Genomic DNA, 14712 nt, shown 5'->3' with positions numbered 1-14712 from the left:
GCCCTAAAAAGAAAAAAATAATAAATAAATGAAATGAAACAAACTGATTCTAATTATATTCCAAATAAATACCATAACCACACTCAAGGGTAAAAGAAAGAAACAGAAGTAAATACAAGAAACAACTAAGCCACATAAACACAGAATATATACATATACCCTCAACACACACATTCTCAGTCAGGATGGGTGTGGGAAGTGCTGAAGAATATGGCAAAGAAATCTGGAACTCTTTTTAGTAGGTTTGTTTCTTATGGTGATGTGGAAGAAGTAATTTTAAAACCCTTTTAGATGTAGTACCAAGGAAATATATTGATGATCATGGGAACCGTGGTTTTCATTGTAGAAGAAACAAGAATATAAGAAAGAATCCTGTGTGCTGGAATGGGAGCTGTGTGGACTCATGACTTCTTAAATAGGTATATGTTTATCTACATCTGAGACTATAGGCACGCATATATTTGTACACATATGCACAGATATGTGTGTATGCATACGTGTAAATATATGCGGGCCTTTCGGAATTCAGCCTAGAGAAAGGGCAGAAAAAGCACACACCCCAATAGCACAGCTAGCACTGAGCTCTTGGTCTCTAATGCCATTCACCACTTAAAGAAACAGGAATTCTTCAGATAAATGATTGACTCCATGGCTGAGATAAAATAGGTACCAGATGGACCTGGAACATCCTGTTATGCTGGAAAGAAAATACTCAAAAAAAATTAAAAGATTATGTCACGAAGTAGTCAGATTACAGGGGACCCTAGAGGCCAAATCTGGGACAATTTGAGCCTGAAAATAATTCAATACAATAATGAACATGAACCACTGAAAAAATAAGAATTCATAGGTCTCTACCAATGCTAAATAAACAGGTAAGGGAGTTCCCTGGAGGCCTAGTGGTTGGGGACGCAGTATTTTCACTGCTGTGACTTGCGTTTGATCCCTGGCCTAGGAACTTCCACATGCCAAGGGCATGGCCAAAAATAAATAGATAAACAAGAAAGAAGGGAAGGCTCTGCTTGTGGTAGAATGCCAGGGTCAGAACGGTAAATGGGAAGCAAGGGCTATAGTTGGAAAAATCTCTATAAAGATTGGGTTAGGCAAAAATCCTCAATGGATGCTAAATCTACGGGACATTTTGAAGAGCAGGTTGTCCCACAGACCATCTATTAGTCGCAAGAGGAAAAAATAAATAAACAGTTATTACATAGTGGAGAAACCAGACAACATTTTGACTGAGGGATCAAAATTAACTTCACCAATGAGGGGCAGAGGGACATCATGTGCCTCCAGATGTGATACTCTAAGAAAGACAGAACACCACCTGCACAGTATTGCAGCCAAGTGTGTATAACATCAATCTAATCACATGGAAACATCAGACAAACACTGGATCCTTAACCTAAAAGGGGGGGGGGGCAGGGCTATATTCTTCAAAAAACATAATTAAAAAAAAAAAAAGGAGTTCCCGTCATGGCTCAGTGGTTAACAAATCCGAATAGGAACCATGAGGTTGCGGGTTCGATCCCTGGCCTCACTCAGTAGTTTAAGGATCCAGCATTGCCCTGAGCTGTGGTGTAGGTTGCAGATGCGGCTTGGATCTGGCGTTGCTGTGGCTGAGGCGTAGGCCAGAGGCTACAGCTCTGATTAGACCCCTAGCCTGGGAACCTCCACATGCCACAGGTGCGGCCCTAGAAGAGACAGAAAGACAAAAAAAAGAAAAGAAAAGAAAACAAAAAACAAAAAACAAAGGCAGGCTTTGGAAATGTTCTAGATATAAAGAAGCTAGAGACATGACAAGTAAACAACCTTAGACTGGATCCTTTACTGGAGGGGAAAAAATGCTTGTAACATTGATTTTACAAGGACAACTGAAAAAAAATTGGCATATGGACAATAGATTACATAAAAACACTGTATCAGTGCAAATGTATGGAGTTGTTGACTGCACTGTGGTTATATAAGACAATTTCTCTGAGGAAATGTACACTGATGTATTTATGGGTAAAGGGCCATAATGTATACAAGCAAATGGAATAAAATGTTAATAATGGGTGAATCTAGGTAAAAGGTATATGTGTGTTCTTTGTACTCTTTTTTTGCTATGTTTTGTTTTTTTAGGGCTGCACCCACAGCATATGGAGGTTCCCAGGCTAGGGGTCCAATCGGAGCTACAGCGGCCTGCCTACACCAGAGCCACAGCAACATCAGATCTGAGCCGTGTCTGTGACCTACACCACAGCTCACGGCAACACCGGATCCCCAACCCACTGAGCGAGGCCAGGGATCAAACCCACAACCTCACGGTTCCTAGTCGGATTCGTTTCTGCTGAGCCATGATGGGAACGCCTGTACTACTTTTTATTTTTGCAGCTTTCTGTAAATTTGAAATCATTTCTAAATGAAATATTAAAAAATTATGCCTTTGTAGCATATCATAATAAGCAACTACAATCCAAAAGGGAATCCTTTCTGAGGCCCTTGAGTTGTTGTCTACCCTTCAAAAGAGCTTGGCACAGTTTTCATTTTAACTTCACCTAAAGTTTTACAAACTCCCTAGGTGTCCAGCTGAGATTCAGAATTAGAAAAGATGTGCATTCTTGGCAGGAGGAAGGTAGGGACCCTAATTCCAAGGGTGAAACTTTCTACTCGCCATATACGAAGGTTCAAAGCACTAATATTTTCAGATCTAAGTTCAAGGGGACCTTTATCATTATCTCCCCATAACTCTTTCACCAAGAAATAGGAAACCAGAGATGTAAATTCTGACAAAAATAATTTAGGTCGGGGAGTTCCCGCTCGTGGCGCAGTGGTTAGCGAATCCGACTAGGAACCATGAGGTTGCGGGTTCGGTTCCTGGCCTTGCTCAGTGGGTTAACAATCCGGCGTTGCTGTGAGCTGTGGTGTAGGCCAGCAGCTACAGCTCCAATTCGACCCCTAGCCTGGGACCCTCCATATGCCGCAGGAGCAGCCCAAGAAGTGGCAAAAATAATAACAATAATAATAATAATAATAATTTAGGTAAATGTGGATATAGACCTTATCTCCTGATCCACTGGCTTAGGACCAACTCAAACAAAGCAAAAGCCCCTCCTATGATGGGACAATAAAGGAGAGGGAAGGAAAAAAAAGAACACTCACAGCAGACTAACTACCTAGAACAGATCAACTCTTTTGGCAGGCCAGGCCCTCCCTGTAGTGAACGTTGAGAAGACAGCTATGGGGACCTGGAGACCTAGTAACACGGACAGAACGAAGCACATCATAATAAAGGGAATCCCCAAAATTCAGAGAGAAAGGAATCCTCACCCCTCAAAGAGATGAGCTGAGACATCTGAGGAGATGCCCAACCCTGGAATGGCTTAGGTACATGGTCATGATGGAACTTTCTGGAAAGCACCAAAGGCCATGCAAGGGGACTAGAACCTGAACCCAAAAGGGAAATAGGCTTTTGGAGCTTCTGAAAAGCGAGAGGCCAAAATACTGCTCAGGGATGCCTTGCTTCCCACCCCCTCCCCCGACCCTGGATAAGTATACGCCCTAACAGCGGTTGAATTCAGTTGGAGAACCAGAAGGATCCTAGCGCATATTTCTGATTGATTTATCTGTTTGTGCTCTTGACTTATTTGTTTGTTCTTTATGAATGAGGATATACACGATAAACTTCACGGGGAACAAAGGGACTGAGAGAGAGCAGGAAAGTTTCTCACATGCTGTTAGGCCTTCATCCGCACAATGTCGCTGCACTCCCAACTGGAGGCCAAGGAAAGCTACACTAAGATGGGCTGCCCCTGCTCCTGATTTGTGTCGCTACCTTATCTCAGCCAAGTTTCTAGATCCATGGTTACATAAGACAGGAAATAAATCCAACCTTACAGGTCTGTGTGGGAGGTCTCTCTCTCTCAACCAATCTATAGTAAATCTGATTGCACAGGAAGCTGTGACATAATCATCTATGTTGTAAGCTGCATGAGGAAGAGACCACAAAAGCATCTAAAGAGCAGAGATGCAAAGGCGAAAACTTGGAAAGGATGGAGAAATATTTATTTTTGTGTCTGATATATTGTATGAGTCACTCTGCCATACAGCAAAAATCAACACAACATTGTAAATCAACTATACTTCAATAAAAAAAATTTAAGAAGAAATTAGACGAGACTTATTTCACTTAGCATAATACCCACCAAATCAGAAGACAAATACTGTATGGTAGCACTTATACGTGGAATCTTAAAAAAAAAAACAAAAACAAATGAATGTGTGTATGTGTGTGTGCGTGTGTGTGTAAAACAAAATAGAAACAGACTCACCAATACAGAGGACAAACTACTGGTGACCAGTGGGGAGATGGAGCGGGGGAGAGACAAAAATAAAAGAGGGAAAGAACTGCCTTGCTTTTCCAATCCTGCCCAAAGAGGTAGAATATTATCTAGTAGATATAAGAATTCTGGTAGCCATAAAAGGAAACCCTATCTTAGAGATCAGGACTATTTCACCATGGTTCTCCGTATCCTAGATGAAACAGACTCCAAAACCAACACTGGGCAAGACTTTTTCTACAAAGTGGAGATAATTATAATATCTGCCTCATAGGATTGTATGAGAATTTTGTGGATACAGGGAAAACATGCTTAGAATAGTGCCTGGTGCATGGTAGGCACTCCGTAGGCATCGGCTATTATCATTTTCAAATTCTAAGATTACTTTTGGCCCAATTCTACATTCAATGCGTAGCATTCTAAATACTAAGTTCAATTTTTGGCTGGTACCTTAGTAATACCAGAAGGGAGGTAACTTGGAAGCAAACTCAAGAATTATAGTCAAAACTGAGTTTCTAGATCTCCACAGTTGAAAACCAGACCATGGAACTGTGGTCTTCAATGGTTCCGAACATCAGGGTGCATTTTTTTTTTCCCTTTATTTGCTGCACCCACAGCATGAGGAAATTCCCAGGCCAGGAATAGAATCCGAGCCACAGCTGTGATCTATGTCACAGGCGGGACAATGCCAGATCCTTAACCCACTGTGCTGGGCCAGGGACTGAACCTGTGCTGCTGCAGACAACTCCAGGTCCTTAAAGCACTGTACCACAGTGGGAACTCCCAGAGCGCATTTTTTTTCTTTTTTTTAATTTAATTTTATTCAAGTAGAGTTGATTTACAATGGTGCATTAGTTTCAGGTGTACAGCAAAGTGAATCGGTTGTACATATAAATATATCCATTCTTTTTTGTCCCCTATAGGTTATTACAAACTACTGAGTAGATTTTCCTGTGCTATACAGCAGGTTCTCATTAATCTTCTATTATATACAGTAGTGTGTATGTGTTATTCCCATCTTCCCAACTCTTCCCTCCCGCCAATGGTTTCACGTATAAGATTGGTTTCGAAATCTGTATGTTTATTACCAGAGGGTATTTTTGATTATTGCTGTGCCTGGAATATTGCGGGAACTTAATGCAGGAGTGGAGGGGGAAAGAATGCTGGCTGAGGTCAGTCCTACACAAGAGAAAAAAAAAATGGGGAGTTCCTGTCTTGGCTTAGCGGAAATGAATCTGATTAGCATCCATGTGGACACAGGTTCGATCCCAGGCCTCGCTCAGTGGGTTAAGACTCCAGCATTACCTTGAGATGTGGTGTAGGTCACAGACATGGCTAGGATCTGGCGTGGCTGTGGCTGTGGCATAGGCCAGCGCCTACAGCTCCAATTCGACCCCTAACCTGGGAAGCTCCATATGCCGAGGGTGCGGCTCTAAAAAGAAAAAAAAAAAAAAAGTGTTGTCTGAAACGCCCATAGTGCCTGAATTGATAAACACTGCCCCAGACTACAATGAATCCACCAAAAGTACTTGCCTCAAAGGCCCAGGCGGCCAGCTAAGCCATCTCTGGACTTGATCTAAAATGCAAGATACATAGCTCTCATATTTGTCTGCAATTCCATATCTGATAATCGCTCTGCAGCTTCCAGAGCGCTCTAGCTATTCACCCAGATGGTATGTACCAGCAGAAGAACCCCTGCAGTTTCTGAAACTGGGTCATTGATTCCGAGTAAAAGTGGCTCTCAACATTCCAGAGAGGGTCAGAGTCTGGTAAGCTGGAAAGATCCCTCAGGGAGGGGGCTGTCTAACTTTTATGCAACACCGCGCCCAGAGGCCTGGACTAGCATACTCACGTTGGTGAGATCTTCAAAAGCTGATCTCTTTTTCAGTGGCCCCTGAGGTGAAGATGGAGATCTCTTTGCTTGGGAATTCTCCCCTCTCTAAAAAAAGAAAAGAGGTACATGAGTATATGCAATGGTGAACAGTCTTTTCAAGGTCTTGGGGTCATCTTCGGGGCTCTAAGGGAAACACCGGAACCTCCAAGCAACTGGGAAGGCCTATGATAAACCCCAATAAACCATAAGAAAAGGAAATTTCAGTACTCACTGCTGCTTAGAGAGTCCCTAAAAGGCAGGCAGTCATTGATGACAGGGACAAGGCTGTGAGGAGACAAGATGACCTTCCGTCTAACTCTCAGAATGAGCAAAAGAGCTTAGCGCAGCGAATTTTCTCTCTTACGCCTATGTATGGCTATTCTGGCCAAGATCAACCATCACCACCACCACCACCCCCCTTGCAATTCCCAGTCATTCTTTTAAGATGGATGGCCCCAGATAAATTAGTTCAATAACTTAACAAAATGTCTCTGATGTTAAGGAGTTGATTTAAGACATTTCCAATAAGGACAATAACACACATCCTTAGATACTGATCGAGGATCAGCTAGCTCTCTACTAGCTGGTGACCTTGGACAAGTCACTTAATTTCGGAGCCTCTGTTTGCTCATTGGCAAAATGGGAAAGATAACCTACCTTATTTGAGGATCAAATAAGAGAACGCATGTTTGTTAAAAGTCTTTATACACTTTAAATGGGAAGGAATTGTATTTTTAAAGTATATATATTTCAAGATGGTTTTCAACCTCATAGGGGAAATGCTATGTTTTAAGAGTTTGGGGAGTTCCCATCGTGGCGCAGTGGTTAATGAATCTGACTAGGAACCACAAGGCTGCGGGTTCGATCCCTGGCCTTGCTCAGTGGGTTAAGGATCCGGCGTTACTGTGAGCTGTGGCGTAGATTGCAGATGCGGCTTGGATCCCGCATTGCTGTGGCTCTGGCATAGGCTAGAGGCTACAGCTGCGATTGGACCCCTAGCCTGGGAAACTCCATATGCCACGGGAGCGGCACAAGAAATGGCAAAAAGACCAAAAAAAAAAAAAAAAAAAAAAAAAAAAAGAGTTTGGTACTCCATATTAATTCCTAATTTTTAGTGTATATGAGGGGAGCGGGGGGAAGGAGGAAGGGTGAATATTTTGGAGCAAAGGGAGCTTTCTCTCTAGGTAGTACTTACCTGTGCATAGCTTACCTCACTCCCAAATGAGCAAGACTATCTCTATGAGGTCAGAGGTTAAGGTAAATCACACTGTAGGGCTCTTCTATCCCCTAACAGGTTTTATTTGGTGACAGTCTCCTAAGTATCAGATTTCCTTTATGAAATGAGAGCCCCGCCCTACCTATGTCACAGGGTTGTTATAATGTGAGACAGAACACTGAGGTCAGACCATTTACCTGCCCTGTTCTCTAGTTACATCATAAACAATGAGTGATTAGAAATTTAGAGAACTGGAGTTCCCATGGTGGTGCAGTGGTTAACGAATCTGACTAGGAACCATGAGGTTGCGGGTTCGATCCCTGGCCTTGCTCAGTGGGTGAAGGATCCAGCGTTGCCATGAGCTGTGGTGTAAGCTGAAAATACAGCTCGGATCCCACATGGCTGTGGCTCTGGTGTAGGCTGGTGGCTACAGCTCCGACTGGACCCCTAGCCTGGGAACCTCCATATGCCACGGGAAGTGGCCCTAGAAATGGCAAAAAGACAAAAAAAAAAAAAAAAAGAAAAAAAAGACAAAAAAAAAAGAAAGAAATTTAGAGAACTGGATTCATATTACAATAGACCAATCCAAGCACAATAGAATAATCCTGAAAGAGCTGAGAATTACTTCTGGGTTTTTTTTCATTGATTAAGCTAAGAAATAAGTGAACTCTTAGTCTTTTATCTGGTTCATAATAAATAATCCTGGAGGAAATAATTAGCAAAAAATAAATTATTATTTTCTCACAAATTAGCTAAGCAATGAACTGTCTGTCTGCTAGCCAATTCCTACTTAATATTACTGGGAGAAATAACCAGCCCCAAATAAAATTAATGGGCGAAACTGAACTCAATAAAATTTATATTTGCAAAATAAGCCCTGAGAGAGTCGGATGTGGGAAAATAACCGCCACAAAAGAAAACGTAATAGTGGCAGAACTCTAATCAGAACATGTATGTGGACAAGAATCTGATCAATGTATCAAATCTTTGTCAAATTTACATAAGAAAAACCCATTTGGCCCCCTGCAAGAAGATCATTTTAGCAAGACAAAAACGAAAATGATTAGAAAATGTTTATCTGTCCTGAGAGAAAACCAATCAAGGAAATTAAACCGGTCTAATGATGTTTGCTCCAGGAAGCACTCCCCTAACAATTCATCAGTGTTCGTAAAATTCTGACTAAAATATGAATAATGACAAACATAGAATATCGCAGGGTCGGAATGACAATGTTGAACTATCCACAAAGTCAAGACAGCAGAATCAAAATAGACCTATTCTTCAAATTTAATAGCTGTAAAAAGCCTTATAATACATCTGTGGACCTAATCTTCGTACTTGCCCCAGTATGTACCAGGCAGCCCCCGGGCAAAGTGCTTTGAGCATCACAGAGAAAGTAAGCGTATACACGTGATCATTAATGAGAACTGAGTATTGTTTGCTTTTGAGGGTTGTGAAGGATGCCATGCATGTGCAGGAAAGAAGAGTTCACACTTTCTTCCCAAGTTCTAATCTGCTGGTCTTCTCCAACTACAAGGTCTGCCACCCTTTCCCACTTTCTCTGATTAAACCAAGCATATTCCAAAAGATGTAGGTATGAGCGTAGGGACTGAGCCAACACAGGAAGAGGCTACCTGAGACACTGTTGGGAGAGACAGCTTGCTCTAACCTTTTCAGATGGGCCATGATCCCTGGGCACAATTATGCTGGTCTTAGATTTCTTCGTCTCACGTTTGGAGCGTCGGGGTGGTAGTGGCAGTGGCATTTCTCACAGATTCAGCAGCATCTATCCAAGACAGGGTTGCAATCAGAAAAGGACTCTTTAAAAAACACCATTCACCAGAAAAATCGCAGAATTCTCTGGAGATCCTTGAGAAAACCCTGTCTCTCTATAGCATTTCTAGGAGAAAACAGACTTTGATGGAAGTAGATCTGGGTTCAAATATTGGTGCTCTTACACTTAACCATGGGCAAGTGGCTTTAACTCACGGGACTTCAGTTATCTCATCTGTAAAATGGAGATAAGCATACCTACCTCTGCAGAGCACTGTTCAAATTAAATGAGATACTCTATGTACAAAAAAAAAAAAACAGCACAGTACCTGCCATCATCTGTTGGCACCAGGACTATGGCCTAGCCCCTAGTTTAGGCGTAGGAACACTGGGAATGAATTAAGAGATTTGCACTGAAAATAATCAAAAACATTTAATAGATGCAAACTATAGCCTTTGGAATGGATAAGCAATGGGAATGGATAAAGATAATGGATAAGGATAATGGGATAAGGATAATGGGAATGGATAAGGGAATGGAATGGATAAGCCATGGGAATTTGGAATGGATAAGCAATGGGATCCTGCTGGGAACTATGGTCACTTGTGACGGAGCATGATAATGTGGGGAAAAAAGAATGTATACATGTATGTGTGACTGGGTCACCTTGCTGTGCAGTAGAAAATTGACAGAACACTGTAAACCAGCTATAATGGAAAAAATAAAAATCATTATATAAAAAAAAGAAAAGAAGAAACTAAAAATCATTATATAAAAAAAGAAAAGATCATATAGTATGGAGGCTCACTGGTAGGGTTAATGTTCTTTAAAAGGTATGAGGTTCCTGGAGTTCCTGTCATGGCTCAGTGGTTAACAAATCCGACTAGGAACCACGAGGTTGCGGTTGCGGGTTCGGTCCCTGCCCTTGCTTACTGGATTAATGATCCGGCGTTGCCGTGAGCTGTGGTGTAGGTTGCAGACGCGGCTCAGATCCTGCGTTGCTGTGGCTCTGGTGTAGGCTGGCGGCTACAGCTCCAATTCACCCCCTAGCCTGGGAACCTCCACATGCCGCGGGAGCGGCCCAAGAAATGGCTAAAAGATAAAAAAAAAAAATGTTTTAATTAAAAAATAAAAGGTATGAGGTCCTGGCCATAGCAATGATAATGATGCCACAGAGAAGGCAAAAGAATGGACCACACATACACAGGTATGCACAATAGGCCAGAGGGTATCTGAAGGCTGCATTCAATTAAGAAACTGTAATCCAGTTCCAGACACCTGGTAAGAAAAACAAAACCAAAAGATAACTGCAGAAGAAACTAACTTGTTGAAAATCACTAGACATAAAAAGTTAATAGTCATTACAGACCTTCACCCCCTCGCATTCCTACATTCCTTAATGTTCTTTTAGTTTGTCAGTTCTCAATAGCTGATACACTTATGTGTCTTACAAACAAATACATTACTAAGAGGAATCAGTCTTTGGATATACAAGAGACCTTTCCCACTCAGATACTACTGCCCTTCCAACCCACCCACATTCAGTCTCCAAGTTCAACTGCATTTGACAAAGAACAGTCCTCTGTAAGAGAGACCCTTAAGGCATTGCAACAAATTTACCACTATGTACCAGATACTTCAGGCAAGGAAGCTACAAACAGAAATAAATTATGTATCTTATCCTGGCAGTAGTCACTGCACAGTTGTAACAGTTACATAAAAATGTGACAAATGATTTAATAATGGTAGATAAAAAGTACTTTAGAAACATAAGGGAAAATCAGTAATCTTGTTTGGGGGGGGTAGAGGAAGGGTTCGTAGAGAGGGGCTAGATTTGATCTGGACTTAAACCACCAAGACGTTTCCAAGTAGACAGGGAAGCTTTCCAGGCACCCAGGCAGAGGCTTGAACACGGAGAGCACAGCAGGTCTGGGAACATCCAAGTTGTCTGGGAGTGTGGAATATAAAAAATGTGCTTGGGGAGGAGTTAGAAAGAGGCAGCAAGCTAGGCTGGGGCCACGTTGTTAAGAGTGCAGAGAAGACTGCATTTTGAGGGGAGAAGGGGAGGTTTAAGAAAGGAGAAAGGCTGACTTGGGTTTTGCTTTGGATGGAGAATATTAAGCATTCCCTTGGCGAGGAAAAGTCAGTACAAATATGCGCCTTTCACATCTATTACATCAGTTAAGCCTCCCTATAGGAGTTGCCTTCGTGGTGTAGTGGTGACCGAATCTGACTAGGAACCGTGAGGTTTCGGGTTCGGTCCCTGCCCTTGCTCAGTGGGTTAAGGATCCGGCATTGCCGTGAGCTGTGGTGTAGGCTGGTGGCTACAGCTCTGATTCTACCCCTAGCCTGGGAACCCCCATATGCCCCAGGAGCGGCCCTAGAAAAGGCAAAAAGATTTAAAAAAAAAAAATCCCAACAAAACCATGAGGGTAAGCAGGGCAAGTCAATTCTGTCTGTCTTATGGTCCCAAGGGAGCTAAGTGACTTACTACACAGGACAGACTATTAAGCAGCATAGATCACCCAGCTCTTTCCAGGGCTCTTTTCTAAAATATTGTGAAGTCTCTCTGATGGTACACAAAAAGATTCCAAAACAGTCCACAGGCCAAAGCAAAAGGCCATAGTGTGATAGCAATGAAGAGTGAGAAGGCTCATAGGCTGTTTTTAAAGAAGCAATCGGGCTTCCAAGTCAGCCAATTTAGCATTTCTGAGCCTCAGTTTCCTCATTTGCAAAAGAGCTATAGCAACTCTTACTTGCAGAGGTACCATGTGGTGCAAATGTAAATTTGCATGTGCAAAGCTTTAACGGATGATTGGTCCAAATCCAAACCTATTTTCCATCTCATCCCTCAAAACTCAGCCAAGCAGCAATAAAGATAAACTGGGTGAACCCACCCTTAACGGCACTGTATGAAAACCACTTCCTCCACTCTTATTAGTCACACCTCATACATTTTTTATGGATGACCAAAGTGTTCTGAAATCTTTATCTTTTCAAGCGGAAAGAAAATAAACGGGAGTCAACACGTCAGAAAACTTTCAGCTGATGATGTCACAGGTTGACTAAAACCTCAGAGGAAAGGTTTTCCAGATGATGTTCATATATCACCTTCATTTTCCTGAACAAAAAATCATTTCTTTGAGGGCTGCACACACTGAGCTAAGTAACTAATTTCCTTGCCACTAGGAGGGGAGAAGGGATTGACAGCACCAAAGATATGCTTTCATAAAAGGGCATCTGCAGAACACTCTCAACTTCTACCACCTACAGAACCCTTAGCCTTATTTGGACAAGAAAATGACAATCCTTTCCACTTTCCAGACTTTCTATCTCCCCTACATACACATGATAAATGTTGGAGATGCCACTGGGCATCCAGGGGCTGGTGCTGAAACTCACACAGAGGCAAGTTGGCTTATTCAGCAGCCCAGTGGCTCAGACTCCAAAACCGTAGACAAAGGCAATCTCAGGAAATAATAGCAACTTCTTTTTATAAAGGCAGGTTACAGACAGCAAGACCCTGAGCAGAGAAAGCAGCATGGGGTCAATGAAAGCAGCGCTGGGTGGGGAAGGATGCCAAGGGTCTAGTTCTGATCCTGCCCCTAGTTGGCTGCCTGATGCTGGACAGGTCCCTTTTCCCTCTCCAGACCTCCTTCCCCCACCTGATAAAATGAGATAGTGGGGCCAGAGTCTCCTTGACATTTAAACCACGCTCAATGGGCCAGCAATATCGGCATCACCTGGGAGCTTGTTAGCACTTGAAGATCTCAGGCCCCAAGCTACATCTTATCAAATCAGAAGGTGCAAGTTAACAATATCCTCAGGTGATCTGTATGCTCTTTAAAGTTTAAGAAGCATTGTTCTAGGGTCGCGTCAAACTGGCATCCTAGGATTCCAAGAAGAGGGTAGCAGAGAGCAGTGGGAATGACACAGGGATGGGATTGGAGATGGTGATATGAGAGAGCCAGGAGAGATAACAAGAGAGAAAAGACACGTTTCCATCGGCCTTCATATCCTTCAACCTGTAAAGACATCCCTCAAGTAGCATTCTCTGGCGTAAACCTGTCTTCTGGGTGAAACTGATCCTGCAGAGTTTCACTTGTGAAAAGACGTTATGTAAATTACTCTGATTCAGGAATGCGTACCGGTAGCTCCATTTAAAAGCCAGGACCCGGGCGGGGGAAGGGGGTGTTTTTGGGGGGGGGGGGAGTTTCGACGTTGCTATCTCACCCTTAATACACACTCCCTGCCCAACCTCGTACTGCTGACTGACAGAAAACCAAGCTTGGTTTCCTGGCAGGGATGCCATGCATCTAGGCAAAAGAAGACAGTGAGTTACAAGGGACTGAAGGGAAGACTCAAGGACCCACCCCGGTGCGACAGAGCCGGACATCGGAGCGAGCGGTTCAAGTTCAAAGGCGCCTACCTCATATCGAGAGATTAAAGGCAGAACAGGAGAGCCCACGGATGCACTCCTAGCCCCGGGAGAGACCCAGGAAAAGAACGGAGCTCCGGATCGCAGCAACTCGTGTGCGTCTCAACTTACCCTGTGCTCTCTCGGATCAGCCCAGTAGCGAATTTTGAAAATTACAGCCTCAGAAGGAAGAGCAGTGGTGATTGGCCAGCAGGGGCCAATCAACGTGCAGTTGAGACTTGCGCTCGCCCAGCAGGGAGGGGCGGGGCTGGGTATTTTTAAACTGAACTCTGGGCTAATAGACTTCACAACTGGGTGTGGTTTCGAGTACTATTGGTTGGACCCGGCTGAGCTGACAAGCGGGAGTACTGAGTCTCTTTAAAGACGAGTTTTCATTTAAATAATCGTGCTAGAGGGCGGCGAGAGTGGCTGCTTTACGTAGGAAAGTTCAGAGCAATTAAAACATTAATATTGATAAGCTTTTGTAGAGTTACACGTTAACTCCTGATGGCTTCACAAATGGCCTTGTGAGGGAAGCCGAGCAGAAATTATTGCCCCTATTTTATGAATAAGCACCCGAAGCGCAGAAAGCTAATAGCAGCTAACATTAATTGAGTGCTAGCTCTGTGCTAATTGCTATAAATGTTTTATGGTTTTAAACTTTGTCCCAAAGGGTAGGTACTTTTATTACTGTTATTTTACAGATAGCAAAAGTGTAGCTTGCTAACTGCTCAGTGTCAATGTGCTTTGTGGCAAAGGAGGTACTACTACCGATATTCTCATTCATTTCATTCCTACATGAATCCATTCATTCAACAAAGTACCTGCTTTGTTCCAGGAGCTAGAAAATATATATATATGAGTAAGTGACAGAAGGCTTGAAGAGTTTATAGGTCTGCCCTTGTCTTCTGAGGAGGCAAAGAAAAAATGGAAATGCCAGGGATAAAATCTAGGAATTCCTGCATATATAGCAGACACTCTACCATTAAAAATTACATCCTTCGGAGTTCCCGCCGTGGCGCAGTGGTTAACGAATCCGACTAGGAACCATGAGGTTGCGGGTTCGGTCCCTGCCCTCACTCAGTGGGTTAAGGATCCGGCGTTGCCGTG

At 43.0% G+C, this 14712-nt stretch overlaps 1 protein-coding gene across 5 annotated transcripts in view; it reads right to left on the bottom strand.

Moving 5' to 3' along the window:
* CCNB3 (cyclin B3) overlaps positions 1-13821 on the bottom strand; it is a 66211-nt gene extending 52390 nt beyond the window's left edge. For 2 of the 5 annotated variants that reach the window (XM_013990899.2, XM_021080091.1), the window contains exons 1-3: positions 13735-13821; positions 9081-9197; positions 6175-6261 (exon numbers count right to left, since the gene is read on the bottom strand). In XM_013990899.2, the coding sequence (XP_013846353.2) occupies positions 6175-6261; positions 9081-9176 (183 nt within the window). In that variant the 5' untranslated portion in view covers positions 9177-9197; positions 13735-13821. Of the gene's footprint in view, positions 1-6174; positions 6262-9080; positions 9198-13558 lie in introns of all 5 variants that reach the window. The other 3 variants (XM_013990898.2, XM_005657808.2, XM_013990900.2) reach the window with 2 other exon arrangements.

Source organism: Sus scrofa, chromosome X (genome assembly GCF_000003025.6).
Source record: "Sus scrofa isolate TJ Tabasco breed Duroc chromosome X, Sscrofa11.1, whole genome shotgun sequence".
Classification (NCBI taxonomy): Eukaryota; Metazoa; Chordata; class Mammalia; order Artiodactyla; family Suidae; genus Sus; species Sus scrofa.
The sequence above is the reverse complement of the archived record's forward strand: the minus strand, read 5'-3'. Positions and strand labels throughout refer to the sequence as shown.